The sequence below is a fragment of the Pseudopodoces humilis genome, chromosome 22 (assembly GCF_049639895.1).
Source record: "Pseudopodoces humilis isolate 2021_Gansu_Grassland_sample_001 chromosome 22, ASM4963989v1, whole genome shotgun sequence".
In the NCBI taxonomy this organism is placed as follows: Eukaryota; Metazoa; Chordata; class Aves; order Passeriformes; family Paridae; genus Pseudopodoces; species Pseudopodoces humilis.
Window position 1 is genome coordinate 801,648 of NC_142221.1, and position 14,401 is coordinate 816,048.

Consider the following 14,401-nt stretch of genomic DNA (forward strand, 5'->3'; position numbering starts at 1 on the left):
CATCTGCACCCCAATTTCCTTGGTTCCAAATGCAAAGTTTGCTTGGATTCAAAAACCGTAACTCTGACTCATTTCTGACATTTCTATTCAAACCCTGCTGAAGCAGATTTGGGTTTGAGCCTGGCCAACTCCCCATGACCCACAGGCATTATCTCTCCTCCTAAATTTGCTTGTTTATTACTAGAATTCAATTTGTGATCTCTGCAAAGAACTCACCTTTATGAGGACAAAGACCAGAACAGGAACAAAATCATCTGCCCCAGGAACAGAATCCTCGTTGGCCAGACTGAGCAGGTTCATGATGGTGGAGCACATCCTCAGGATACACTGCACCTTGTCCCGGGGCGTTTTGTAAGCGCTTATTGTGCGGATCTCGGACTGTGCCGATGGCCACGGTGCCTCCCGGAGATACACCTGGGGAAAAACCAACCCAGCCTGCATTTGGACAAGCCACTGCTGTGCACCACAGAGGAGCTGATGTACTAGAGGCTCACAGGCTTTGCAGAAATGGGAAGCTTTAGGGCAAGATGAATTCAAACTGAAAGAGGGAGGTTTAAGTTATATATATGGAAGAAATGGTTTCCTGTGAAGATGGCGAGGCCCTGGCACAGGCTGCCCAGGGCCACAGCATGGGTACAGCATATTTTTCCTGCAGGTATTTCAGCTGTCACAGACAACAAAGCAAGCCTTCTAAGTGTAAAACAGAACAATCCTCTCCCCATCCCAATCCCAGTCCAGCCCCAGCACACATATACAGAAGCAAAGGAAAAGAGTTGTTACCTCAGGTATCTGAAGTGCCTTGTGGTTTGCAGTTACTACTTTGGATAACCTCTGTATGTGCTCGTGAAGGACCCTGAAAACACAAAAAACAAGAGTGAAAAGTAAGCAGCAGTCAGCCAGCTGAGGTAACTTGTTTCATGTTTGATAGAACAAGAATGATCTTCAGGAATGTGGCCCTACAGATGATGGACACCAGGTCAGTGAAGATGCAGAGGATTGTTCTGTACAGCCAAGAACAACTATAAATCTTCTAAAGCATCCCAACATAATCTGTTCTAAACCTCAGGAACCCCAAATGCATGGAAAATACTGACCGAAAGCAGTAAATGGACCAGGTCCAGTCCTGAACCAGGTTTTGATCATTCTCTCAGCACACACACTTGCAGACCTGACAGTCTGTATCCCAAACCATTACACTTACAACTATTTTTTTCCTGTTCTAGCAGTTTGTTGCAAACACATTTGCACAGGATGCTAAGGCCCTTCCTCATTCTTTTACAAAATGTTCTGAACGAAAACATGAATTTGCGTGGCTGACTCACACAAGTCTGTCACAGGAGGGCTGCACAGCTTCCATTGCACCAACTGCAAAGGAGAAAACAAGTCCTTTGAATTCCATTAACTTACTGGTCACGCAAAATATCTCCATCCTGATTAGGGTAGAAGGCGAGTTTGAAAATGCGATTCATCACACTGCGCTCTATGGCTAATTGTGCATCCTGGAGCTGCTCCTCACTGGCATTCTGCCATATGGCATCCTGAGCCATAGCCCCATACAGGAACTGGAGAAAATCCTCTACTTGGGCTGTTTTATCATCTGCTGCCGTGAGTTTCTGGAAATCTGATAAAAAGGAGGAAGAGAAAGAACATTTGCTTAAGTTAAAAAATATTATTTCTTCTAGGTTTTTCAGGGACATTTAATGTGCAGCACTATATGCTCCAGGAGCAAGAACTGACACCAAATTCCTTATGTGCTTCATTTAGTCAGATATGTGCACTGAGAACATAGAACCAGTTTGGTATAAGTGACTATTTTGAATTTCCTGGTGCCACTGTCTCTTATGCTGTGATATTTTTGAATCTTTGATTCACTTGATTCACACTATTATTATCCCACATGTCTTCTAAGGTTCAGCCATAGGTTCTGGACTAAGAATTGAATGCTGCAACTTAATTTATCATTATCAGTAGATATTAGTAGATATAAAATAATTAATAGTATTCATGCTTCTGCCATGGAGCAGATAATGTGATTTAGCATAACTTTTTCAGCCAAGTAAGGTCAAATTACCTTCATTCTCTCAGCCCATGAAAAATGCAGACAATTACCATAGCTTAGCTGCCACAACATATTGTAAAGGCACAGTAATCTGTCTGTTTAGCCATTAATTCACCATCTGAAATTAAAGTAATTTTAGGAATCTACTCTTCAGATCAAAAGACATATTTTAAAACATTAACCCAAGTCAGCACCTAAATACGGAGTAAAGGAATATAAAAACTTTGGTCTCCATTAATCTTACCTTGAATGAACTCCCTTATTTTCTTTTCCTTGCTCTCCAGCAGTAACCTCACACAGACTGTAGTGAAGTATCTGTTGGCCACTTCTTTATCTCGCAGGACTCTCTGTAAGAGCCTCTCCAGGTGCGCCTGTGTTGTCTGCAGGCCTTGGCGACAGCGAGTTAAATAAGCGATATATGGAGCTCTTTTCCTAAAGCAAAGAGCTCTACATCAGATTCACAACAAAAACAGAGGCTAACAGCTTTACAGACTGCTGAGTCATAGTGCAAAGGATTCTTCCACTTGTTGCTTTTAAAATAAAACAATGCCTGAATTCGGAAGCTTGCCTCACACAGGTGAGCAAATTGCATCCTTTTGTGGGGACGCAGAGATGCAATAACCTGGTTTGGTAAAGCACAATTTAAAACAAAAGGCATCTTCCCAATCTGCTGCTGAATAAACACATGAATTTGGGAGCCCACTGCTGATGGGACACCGGACAAGCTACCTGTAGTCCTCTGCAATGGAGGCCAGCAGCTTGCGGCAGGTGCGGTTGTCGAAGCGGCTCACGCAGCGCATCGTCTCCTGCAGCTGTGCCATCAGGTTCTTGTCCTGCAGGTTGATGGCTTCAGCCAGCTGAACTTTCAAGAAGCACACAATTTCATTATCTAACAAAGAACAAAGGAAAAATATTAAGGAAAAGAAATGCAGGCAAGATGAAAATAAATTATTTTTGAATATGGGAAACACATAAACAGTTTAAAACAAAACTTCTGTACATTAGGGAATCAGTGTTATTTTAGAGCAATTTAATAAGCCTTTCTGAATTTTCCAGCTGTTAGAGGATAGCTTGCATATCACTATCTTATCTAGTATTAAGAACCATTCTGAAAGTGAAGAGGACCAGATAAGGTGACATATTCTCCTGTCTGCAAATAAACCAAGAGTGAATAAAAGGATACAACAAAACACATTTATACTAAGTCAACATAAAGACCCAGTAAATCATTCAAGCAGCAAAACTCCTAACAGCACATGTATTTTGAGAGTCTGTTCTATAGCTCCAGGCTCTACCTGCATTGTATTTGTGATACTTCATTACAAAAAAATCTTAGACCAGGCAGAGATGGCAGTTTGTCTGTGGAGTAAGAATGAAAACACTCTGGGGGCAGAAGGCAGCCTGTGCTCTCAGTATTTATGGCAAAGAGAAGGGACCATAAATGGTGCAGTGCAAGTGCCATTACATGGGGACAAGGAGAGACACACACAGCACAGAGCCTTTACCTTCAGGGTCTGTGTGGTCTGGGAGACCATTCCTTGTTGAATGTGTCAGCATTGGGAGGGCAACAGAATCTGCTGAACAGAGAGCCAATCTCAATTTCTTCTTTGCATCCCTTAAAGAGGAAAAATACTTCCTTAACACAGTTGATGAGAGGTCTACTTCTTCAAAAAGCAGAATTGAAGATTTCTCTTCAATTCTTTTTTTAATACTGCCTAGAAGTTATTTTACATCATTATAATATACAACATTCTCAAGACTTTAGAATATCAGTTCTTTTGATACAGCACTATTTTCAAAGGGATTTTCTTAAACATCAAATTGCACTGTCCTCTTTGGTTACAACATCCCTCCTTCATCAGTGGAAATATGACAGTTTGAGATGGTTTAAACTACAAGCACATTAAAGTTTACAATGAATCTATATTAAGATTCTTGTCCAGTCACACAGCTTCAGCTTTTAATTCTACTTTGTGGGTAAGATAAAACCTGCAAATATATTTACCTGTAGGAGAAAGCAGAACCTTGTGGCTGTGCTACTTGACTTGCAGAGTCTGGGAGGTCATCTGCAGACATGTTCTGCAAAGCCTCATCCCGTGGGGAGTCATGCATGCTCTCACCATCCCCAATGGCCTCTGTGGAAACAAAAACCACATTACACCTCAAGAGAGGAGTCAGAAGAAGAAACCAGACTAATTTTGTGCTTGTTATTCTAAGGTCAGGGAGAGAATGGAGACAGCAAATAAACCAGCTTGTTCTGGATATATGAAAAAGGGCACATTAAAACATACAACCTAGAAGCTCCTAAGAAGAAACTGCAAAAGTTTTGGAAGGCACTTCTTCAGTGTCATTTAAAACAAAACAAAAAACTGGTAGGAGATGTGCTATCAACATCAGCTCCCTCAATGGCAACACGAAAGAGCTGTCCTTGGGAATACTGATTTAATTCCCAGCCTCTGAGGGATTGTCCCACAGATTATTTGACAAAACATTCCTTGTTCAGAGCTCACATTGTTCAGCTGCTAACACTAACATTGGTCTAGAATACTGAAGTGTTTTTGAAGTCTTTAAGGAGCAGAAGCTATGTTTGTGGTGATTACAAAAGCCAGGTTCTCACCTGCACTGTCGTAGTTCACTATGGCTCCTTCGCTGGGACTTGTTCTCTTAATTGCATTCCTGTATTTGTCCAGAATGTCCTCAGCAGCTTGTGCCTGTGCACTGAGCCTTGGGCTGGGATCATCTGAAAGGACCATAAAAAGCAACCAGAGTTACCCTGGTGTTGGGCCAACTGAAAGCAAATACAAAAACTTAATTCTACACATTTAGCCTCTTGTTTTTAGCCCAAATAAACAAAGAGCTGCTTGTGTTCCATGTGGCCCAAATTCAAATGTATTAATAAAGTCTGAAGCAAACCAGAAAACAAACAATAAAATCAAAGTGAACAAATAAGGTCAGATCCTGAGCAGATCTTCAGTACATTTATACTGCATACACAAACAGCTCTTGGATATTTGAAGACTTCTAGAAAGGATCAGGCAAACAGGAAACAAAACACCCAGGTTCAAAGCAAAGTTAAGTAATTATTGCAGGATTGTGAGTACAGCTATCCTTAGAGCTCAGCTGTGACAAGGACAGGCGCTCTATAATAAGGGCAGGGGAAAAGTGAGGACTTGAGTTGAAAATCCACTGCATGCACCAACAGACACGTTAGAATTTAAAAACAGCCTTCAAGTCAGGAAATCTTTATCCATTTTCTTATTCAAAATGCCAGTTCTGAGCATAAACTACAGCAGCACACAGTTGATTGTCAATAGCTACCTGGTGGGCACTCTGGAGCTGCAGGAGGCACTTTCTCAGAGAACATTACTGCGATGGTGTTACTCACATACCTTGAAGCATTGCGTATCTGTCAGGAACCGTGTCGTCTTTGTCTTTTTCTTGTTTTTCTTTCTTCCTAAATGGAATAGGAGCTGAAAATGCAAGGTACCTCATCAAAGACTACTCTGAGATAATGGCCAAATAGCAGAAACTTTAAGGAAGGGGCTAATGCAGAAAATTTTTATCAAATCAATTTTCATTAAAGCATAAGCTTATCCATGGGGTAGAGCAGTACTGTACCTCATCATCTATAGCCAGCTCCACCTTTAACAGACATGAGGCCAGGCAAAAGTTTTGCCTTCTGGGTACAGCACACTCTAGGGAACTACCAGCCAAGGGAATCAGGTAGCTTCCCATTTTTATTTATATATTTATTTATACTTTAACCATAAAAGTGGCTAAAGATATAATAAAGGCAGTGTGAGCTCCGATTGAAGTACCAAACCCAGAGAGACATGATCCTACCTTTGGGCATGGCAGACACAAAACGTTTCCTCCACCAGGGCTTGTTCCTGTCAGACTTCTCATCGTCACTGTCTTTCCGTTCCTCAATCTATGGAAGGGCAGAGTCTACATTTGAGCATTTACCAAATCAAGTGTAAAGAGAAAATTTCTCCTTCACATCAGTTTTTGCAACACTGACTGTAAAAACAGAACTACAGCAGAGCACAAAGAGCAGATTAAGTCAGAAATACCTCTCCTAAAGAAGACATCCTACAAATGCAAACCCATAGCCACAAAGAACCTTAGATTTAATTTATTTTTTTTTTAAAGAAAATTAATTTTCAGGCTGCTGTAGCAATTTGACACTACAATGAACCTGTTTTTGAAGTACCACCAAATCCACTAAACCTCATCCAGTCAATTTAAGAAAAGCCAGATCCATTTAAGCCACTATGAACATATGCAGCTTTATCTTAAAAAACATTATTGGCCAACATTTAATGGGTAACAAAAGCGTGTTGTAATTCCTTGGCTAAAGACATTTCATTCCAACTTTCTGGCATTAGATGTGTAGCTAAGGTGGGCATGAGAGACAAAAATAAGCTGATGAATAGAAGCCTCACCTCTCCCCTGGAGGAGTCCTTGCTGGGAGATGAAGAAGACGACTGAGAGGTGGCCACCAGCACCGCTGCCCCAGTGCTGCTGGAGGCCATGGGCAGCTCCCTCTCCTCGTTCCCAGCACGTCTGTTCCACCCAGGATCACTCATAGGCCTCCGGGCTGAGGACACTATGTCTGAACTCCTGCTGCGGACCAGCCTCTCCGGGTAGGAATGTCTCTGCTTGAAGGCTTCCAGGTCCGTTGGAATCAAAGCGTGAGACCCAAAGTTTGGCAACCGGGCCTCGTTGCCTCCCACGGCTCCTTCCAGGATGGGGGGGTCTGGGGGTGGGTGAGAGGGTCTTGCATAGTGCACTTTAGGCCTTACTACAGCTGACACACCTGTGGGAACAAGCAGAAAAGAAGCCACATACATTTCTTTTAATATTATTCCAAATTACCTGACTAGTTGGTACTAACATAGGGGCATCGAAAATGCCTATTTTTAAAACAAAGCTTAATCTTTACAACTCACCCTCATTTGAAGACAGAGGGTCAAACAATGCAAGCAAAGAATCTGTCTGAGAAGGAGGAGATGTCAACTGACTGGCTCCTGAAATACAGAGAGAACAAAGTTAGTGCTCTACCAAAACTCCTAACATGAGAGACATTGGAAAAACAGACTTCAGCAACAGAAGTTTATAAAACTTATACTGCAAAGTATTTGTAAAGGTATTCCTGTCTGGAAAGAACTCTGTAGTACATTGAAATGATCTAAGAATTACATCACAAAATTGGGAATTCTTGAGGAGCAGCCCAGTCCCAAAATGCAAAAGGACAGTCAATGTAATCAAACCAAATTAGGGATCCTAGCTCTAGTACCCAAGCTCTAGTGCTGCAAAGCACTGGAGTCTCTTTGTCAAACAAACACACTACTGGCAAATAAGGAAAATATTAAGCTTAGTCACCAGCACTTTGAAAGTGAGGAGAAATTGTAAAATTTAAGGATTCCATAAATGTCACTTGTTTTTATCAGAGATTCCAGATAAGTAACTTACCATGGGCTGTTTCATCCATGTCAGGACTTGTTACAGAATCTTTTCCCCCAAAGTCAGAGCTACATTCAGACCTGAGATCCTCAATCTTGTTAGGAATGTCTTCAGATGTTGCACTAATACCTTACACATAACAAAAGAAGCATCTGTTATAGTCTTTCAAAGAGCAAGGAAGCAAAATCCTGAGGCTGTCAAAATGTTTGGTGGACAGTGAGTAATCAAGTTCCAACTCAAAGTAGCACCTACAGACACTACAAATTTCTGTACTCATAAAATAACAGTTTATTTCTGCTCTACATATTCAAAAGTGTTACCATAGCCATGAATGCACTCTGACAAGGGGCATCAGAAAGACTTTCATATACTTTATATTTTATATCAGAAACACTTTTATATACTTCGCACAAAATCAAGAACTAGAGCTATGATTTACTTAAATAAAACAAGTTGTGATAATAAAACTAGAAAGTTTGGAGTGTCTTCCAAAGCAACCCTCCTCTGCTAACCACTGCTACTGCAGCACACTCTGCTGCCTTTTTTATTTCTTCTGTGAGGTGAAGGAAGAATCACTGCTTTAAAAATTCCAGAATGAGCACAGAAAGTTATTTTATGAGTGAAGTGATGTACAAATACAGCACGTGCAGCAAAGTGAGTGCTGACCATGCTGTGATGGAGCAGCATTGCCAGAGATAGTTGCACACACCTGACACCACGCTCAGGCCGGGGGTGCTGGGCCGAGAGCTGACCTCCCTCACATCTGTGTCATCAGATGTGCTTCCCAGCCCAGAGCAGCTCTCCAGTTCTTGAAGTCTTTCCTCCTGTTTTAAATCTGGAGCCTCTACAAAAGGGAGACAATGCAGAGTAGAGAGAGGAAGTATCATTACTCAGTGCCATGCTCCCTAAATATTCACAAGCAGAAGGAAGGGGTGGGAGGTGATTTAGTGTCTCAAGTTTTAAGGTAACTCAACCACTTCAACAAGAGCTTTATTATATCCTCTGGTGCAGGAGGCAGGACTCTGCACAGACACCAATGCTCTGTCTGCACAGCCATGCAAAGGAGTGTTTACTGTTTTAATTGTTGTATTTCTTAGACAACAGGGTACAGTCACATCTTCACTAACCAAAGTAAACCATGGTCATGGATAGCTCCTACCAGAGGGAAGGAAAGCAAGAACAAGTTTTCTTTGCAAACCCTTTCTTCCCCTTCACACTTTAAGAATTTCTTAAGTAACAGAAGTCTCTCCCAATGCTTTTCATCTTCTTTCTGCCTAGGAGTATTTTGTCCTTTTAATCCTGGAAGTGTTCACAAAAACTAACTTAACCCTAGGACAGTGATTTCTTGAAAAAAGAGGAAGAGGCTGATGTTTTGCATTCTGTGCCTCTGGAAGAGTCTTAGAATCATGCTAAAGAAATAAGCAAAAACTACCCGATTCTGACCTGAATCACTTGGTAATACTTCCACACTCCACGCCTCACTTGTGGTTTCTGATATGGTTGAACCTGTGCAGGGATCAAGCAACACGGATCCTGAACCTGGCAAACACAGCAAGCTGCCTAGCATGTTCTCTGCAGCTGCACCTGCAAAAGTAAAGCCGGAGCATATGGCTAGAGCTGGGCTTGGGGAGTCAGCTCTAGAGAGAAAAGTAAGAACACATCCTAAGTGTCCTTAATAAAGCAATCAGAAAACACAGTGTTGAAAAGAAACGAGTAACTAAGTACAGTCCAGTTCATGCACACAAAAATCCTCCTAGAGCACATCTCCAGTTGAATCCATGGAAATTCCCCTGTTGAGGGAGGGAGGAGGAGGAGGAAGAGGAGGAGGAGGGCTCTGCAGCCTTGGGTTCCAGAGCAGCACAGCACCTACCCAGAGCACACCCGTTACCTGCGATTTCCTGCAGCCGGTCCTCGTCGATGTTGGGGTCAAAGTCACTTCCCAAGACATCTGTGCTCCAGGTTTCACTCACAGTTTCTGAAATATCTCTGTCATCAGTCAAACCCATCATGTCACGGATTTCAAACTTACGGAGCTTGTCATCCAGGTTATCCTGAGTTGTGGCTGTGGAAAAAGAAACAGTTCTTGATTTTCTGAAAGGCTTCTCCAATTACTTCAGACTGAAAACCTGGAACAATACAAACAACCAACCCCCTAATTCAGGTAAACCAGTGGTTTAAAGGAAGGCCTGTAAAGCACTATTACACTATCCAGGAATGCTGCCTGAAAACACATTTGAGACATAAGAAGAAAAATCTGGAAGTACACATGGTAATTTATCAACTAAATTGACAGAAAAAATAAATGAAATGTAGTGCCACAAAGACACTGATACAATTCCTGTAGAGGAACGGGATCACAGAAAAGCTGAGGCCTCCAGGGATCCTTCCAGCCCAAACTCCCTGCCCTGGTCAAGGATAACAGGTTGCTCATGATCATGTCCAATCATTATTTGAGTATCTCCAGGCTGGAGACACCACAACCTCCGGGCACCCTGTTCAGTGTTTGACAAAGGGACATTAAACAGAAAATTATCCAGATACTTCCAGACTACTCCAATCCAGATCACCCTATTCCTGAATTGAAGAGTTTGATATCAAGCAAAACTTTATGAGCAGTTTTCTATAAAGGACTTAAAGTCTCCAAATCCCAGGCAATTTCCTTTTCCTAACAACAGACTACTAAGAATATTTCTTGGGGAAAAAAAACCAAAACAAACCAAACCCACAAATAAATACAAGAGCAATTGCACAAGGAAAATTTATACTTTTTTTTCCTCAAATTGGTCAATTTTGCAACCTCTGTCCACAAAGGCTTTGGCCTTAGCATCTACAGCAGCTCAGGCACTTGTAAGAGAGAACTGGCACCTGCCTTGCTCGTGCTCCAGCAGCTGCAGAGCCTCAACGCCGTTGCTGCCGGAGGGGCCCGCGCCCAGCTCCGACACAGACTCCCCCTCCAGATCCAGAGAGGACACAGAGTTGGACCGATTGGAAGGACCTGGGAAAACAGATTTTACTTTAAAACTAATTTGAATAACAGTTCCTAAATATACAGCATTAACAATTCAGAACACAAAAACTCACTAGAAGAATTACAAGAAATGAAGTAGTAGTTCCACCACAAAATATTGAATTTCACCACTACCGTATACTTAGCTGTAACTTAAAAGCCAATAAAGTCTCTGTCTTTAATTTATTTACTTGCTCATGATATTTTTTCTTATTTTGAGGAGACAGAGAGCAAAAATTAAGTTCTGGAAGTTATACAAAATAATGCAAAAGTGATGTGTCCAAACCTCTTCCATCCCACAGACATCTGTGCTTTGTTATGACTGAGGTTCATATAAAGGAGTTGTGCAGAAACTATTCTGAGATACATAACAGCTAATTAGAACATGATGAAAAATAACTGAGAAATCTAAGTTTAGAGCTAAGTTAGATTATCTTAATAACTAGTATTGCACTTAAGTTTGAATAATAAAAAATCAAAATCCCTCTATTTTCTCTTTCTAAACACACTTAGTCTTTTTATTCCTAATTCTCAGACTCAGTTATGCCTTTGTAGGTCAAATTTTATCTCCAGGCTGTATTCTCTAAACAACTAAGAAAGAAGACAGGCTCTCAGAATGAAATAGCACAGCCTTCAAAACAGCAAAGACAAGATGCTGTATTTAACACACCTTCCTTTTACAGTTAAGGGGGAAAAAAACCAAGAGAGCAACAAAACTTCTTCAAGACTTAAGCAGCCCTTCACCTTCAGATATTCCTTCCAGATTATCACTGCAGAGGGAAAAGCGCAAGGTTTTATCAGGTTTACCATGGAGTTTGTTCTCGTCAATGGGGACATCTCCTTGCCCGCCATCTGCAAGCTGCATATTTAACACCTGGAGGGTGGGAGAGAGAAACAAGACTTCATTAAAATAATCTATTTTTCAGATAATTAAACAGCAAATAAAACACTGGAGACATGTTCTTGTATTGTTAATGGAACAATCAAATTTCTAACATTCTGTTTGAGAAAAGACAGCAATCTCCCAAGTCAGAGCCTGGCGAGAATGCAAGGAACCACCCCACGGACATCAGGAATGTCCTGATAACAACAGAGCCCCAGCTCCCTCATCACCCTCAAAGCACAGCAGTATGGAAAGGATCTGCACGAGGCTGACAGAGGAGATAATCCCAACCACCAGGCAGGGAGCAAAGCCGGAAGCAGCAGCTGTGCTACAGCTGGAGGAAGAGAAGGCTGGAACACCAGCCCTGCCCTAGAAGCAGACTGCAGGCACTGATGGCACTGTGAGCTCAGCTCTGCCCTCATGAGAACCTGGCCTGTGCCTTTCATGAGCTGCCAAAAGCATCAGGATCAGCGCTCCAGTTCTGCCACTCACCTGTGTCCCTGGATCCAAAGGACAGAGACAGCAGTTCCTTCATTCTCAGAAACAAGGGCCCACGTTCGCTCTTAAGCTTCTCAAGTGCGGGAAAAAGCCCACCTAACAAAGGCCCCTTGGAAAGCTACAACCCCCAAGCTCAGTTACACGGAGGAAGGATTTCAATTCCCATTCCATTTACTACCAAAACTTAGCTTTGCAGCCTCACTGATGTGCTATTAGAGAAGACAGAGGCTGCACGGTTCAAAACACCTGAGATGTCATCATTTCTGGATACCTCGTTTTCTGACATCATTCCTGGAGTAATCTGTGGCCCTGTCCCCAAAGAAATCACCAGCACTTCTTCTGGCTGAACTTCTGGAATAGTCTCCTGGGAGGAGCCTTCATGATCTCCGTGCTGGTCCATTAGCATGTTTGATCTACTTCTGCTTCGAGTGGCTAAGAAAATATTTTAAAATATCCACATTAGAAAGTTTTCCTCCTTGTATAAGGAGGGACAAAAGACAATACAATGGAAATACAGAACTGTAGTGTTTCAATTAGCAATACACACTAAATCAATTTTCAAAATCAAAGTGTTATTAAACTTCTGAGAGATGGAGCTGGTGTTTAAATGTAACTGCCCTGTGAAGAACGAAACTAAAAGCTGAGGAGCAGAAAAACCAGGTACACTGTGACATGTTTGCCTAGAGCAATTCAGCCTATTCCAATCATAGAAAGACCTTTTATAGGTTCTATGAGAAAATCAAGTTTGTTACTTAAAAAAGGTCTGCGTTTCTGTGGTTTAAAACTCTAATTAACAATAATAATTTGTTTAAAAGATTTTTTCTCCTAAGAAGCAGGAAATCCTATCCTAACAGGTGTCTCAAACCCAGACACACAATACAACAACAGGTGGTTTACTCTGATTACTTTGCCACTCTTAAGTCCTCTTTTCATCTGGCCTCAGATTCCCACATTTGGATCCACAGAAGTAAAAACACCCACATGAAATTAAGGTTTCTAAGAATGGCAGCATGATACCAATTACTTCTTTATTTGACCCAAGGAAAACAAGGCAAGCGTGCAGAACTCGCAGCCAAATTCTGATTATCGCAGAGGGGTTTGTTCAAAATGAGTTCATACACTGCAGAAATCTGCACAGGGAGCTGATTGCCAGGGTGGCCCAAAGGCATGCTGAGTTATGTGACATGAGGCAAAGCTTCACAGAAGAATGGAAAGAGGGCATTACCCACCAAAAGGGGTTACTAGAGTTATGTGAGCTGACAGATTGGTAGCAGAGGTATCCCAGGCAGTAATCGCTGCCAGTTGCTGTCCTGGATTCGAAAGCATTAAAATGAAACAAAAGAACAAAATCTTTGAGCAAAAGCTATTTTATACCATAAAATAAATGCTGTGAAGTGCCACTACTTTAGAGGTGTAAGACCAGAACCATTCAAAAGCAGAGTTAAACCAACATGGGACAGGTTTGTTTTGGAGGTGCTTTTTTGGGGTTTTTTTGCCACTTATTGGCCTCTGTATATTTTCATCCTTTTTTTCACACCAACACCAAATCTCTCAAACAAAAATATCCCACGTGGTCATATTCACATAAACACACACTGAAGAAGAGTAAAACACCTCCTATTTTAAAAGAAAATATTATTAATATGGAAAAAATCTAGACCCAGAAATCCTATTGAAAAAAACAAAACCCAAACAACCTAAAATTGCATTCCAGAATACTGACAGTTGGGATTAGAGCAGGCAAGGAATGGAGAAATGACAAACCTTCTCTTCTCAGCACATACTCTAAAAGTCCTGTTCCTGCTTGTTCACCCTCCTGTCCATTTGTTCTCTAACAAAAATATTAAACTTATTCTATATCCCACTAATTAAATGCCTCTGCTTCCATCTTACTACTTTCCTAAGCAATTTCCCTCCCTAGATCTGCTTCCCACCTTCAAACCCTCTCTTTATGATCGCTGCCAACCACCACCACGGTGCCTATCAACCACTCCAGCAATTTTCTCCAGTTCAGGCTGAAGTGATGAAGGTCATCCACCACACTTGCATTAGACACTAAGGAAGTTACCTGGTTTTCTACGCTAAAGAAAATTCTTCACCATCTACACAGAAAAAGTGGGAACTGAAGGTGTAGGTGAAGAGGTGGCCAAGGTGTCAGAAACCATGCATGAGCTCTGCTCGCTCTCCTTACCTATGGGCAGTCGATTTTTTTTGTTAGCTGGAGTAGTTGCAGGAGAAAGCTGGGGGGTGTTATACGGAGTCATTTCAAGGCTGCTGCTCTTCCCTTGTTTGTTCTGGGGTAGATTTGCCAGCAAGTTCTCCAAAGCCATCCGATCTTCCTTAAGTTGATCGCTTGACATCACGTTCCGCATGAAGCCAACCTAAACATTGACAATGGTTTTGGTAAGAACTGCAGTGCAAACCAGCCTGCTTTTGCCAGGTGGGAACACAAGGGTACAGGCTGACACTGGCTCCCTCCAGGAGCGGG

At 41.8% G+C, this 14,401-nt stretch overlaps 1 protein-coding gene across 6 annotated transcripts in view; it reads right to left on the reverse strand.

Annotated features, from left to right (window-relative positions):
• GAPVD1 (GTPase activating protein and VPS9 domains 1) overlaps positions 1 to 14,401 on the reverse strand; it is a 29,270-nt gene that overhangs the window by 4,182 nt on the left and 10,687 nt on the right. For 4 of the 6 annotated variants that reach the window (XM_014257975.2, XM_014257976.2, XM_014257973.2 and 1 more), the window contains 20 exons: positions 14,105 to 14,294; positions 12,185 to 12,345; positions 11,277 to 11,406; positions 10,395 to 10,520; positions 9,414 to 9,587; positions 8,969 to 9,109; positions 8,235 to 8,369; positions 7,535 to 7,654; positions 7,012 to 7,089; positions 6,505 to 6,878; positions 5,903 to 5,990; positions 5,449 to 5,529; positions 4,677 to 4,799; positions 4,065 to 4,194; positions 3,565 to 3,674; positions 2,789 to 2,948; positions 2,304 to 2,491; positions 1,408 to 1,621; positions 781 to 853; positions 217 to 414 (listed from right to left, as the gene is read on the reverse strand). In XM_014257975.2, coding sequence (XP_014113450.1) covers positions 217 to 414; positions 781 to 853; positions 1,408 to 1,621; positions 2,304 to 2,491; positions 2,789 to 2,948; positions 3,565 to 3,674; positions 4,065 to 4,194; positions 4,677 to 4,799; positions 5,449 to 5,529; positions 5,903 to 5,990; positions 6,505 to 6,878; positions 7,012 to 7,089; positions 7,535 to 7,654; positions 8,235 to 8,369; positions 8,969 to 9,109; positions 9,414 to 9,587; positions 10,395 to 10,520; positions 11,277 to 11,406; positions 12,185 to 12,345; positions 14,105 to 14,294 — 2,994 coding nt within the window. Of the gene's footprint in view, positions 1 to 216; positions 415 to 780; positions 854 to 1,407; positions 1,622 to 2,303; positions 2,492 to 2,788; positions 2,949 to 3,564; positions 3,675 to 4,064; positions 4,195 to 4,676; positions 4,800 to 5,448; positions 5,530 to 5,902; positions 5,991 to 6,504; positions 6,879 to 7,011; positions 7,090 to 7,534; positions 7,655 to 8,234; positions 8,370 to 8,968; positions 9,110 to 9,413; positions 9,588 to 10,394; positions 10,521 to 11,276; positions 11,407 to 12,184; positions 12,346 to 13,142; positions 13,224 to 14,104; positions 14,295 to 14,401 lie in introns of all 6 variants that reach the window. The other 2 variants (XM_088065832.1, XM_005529156.3) reach the window with 2 other exon arrangements.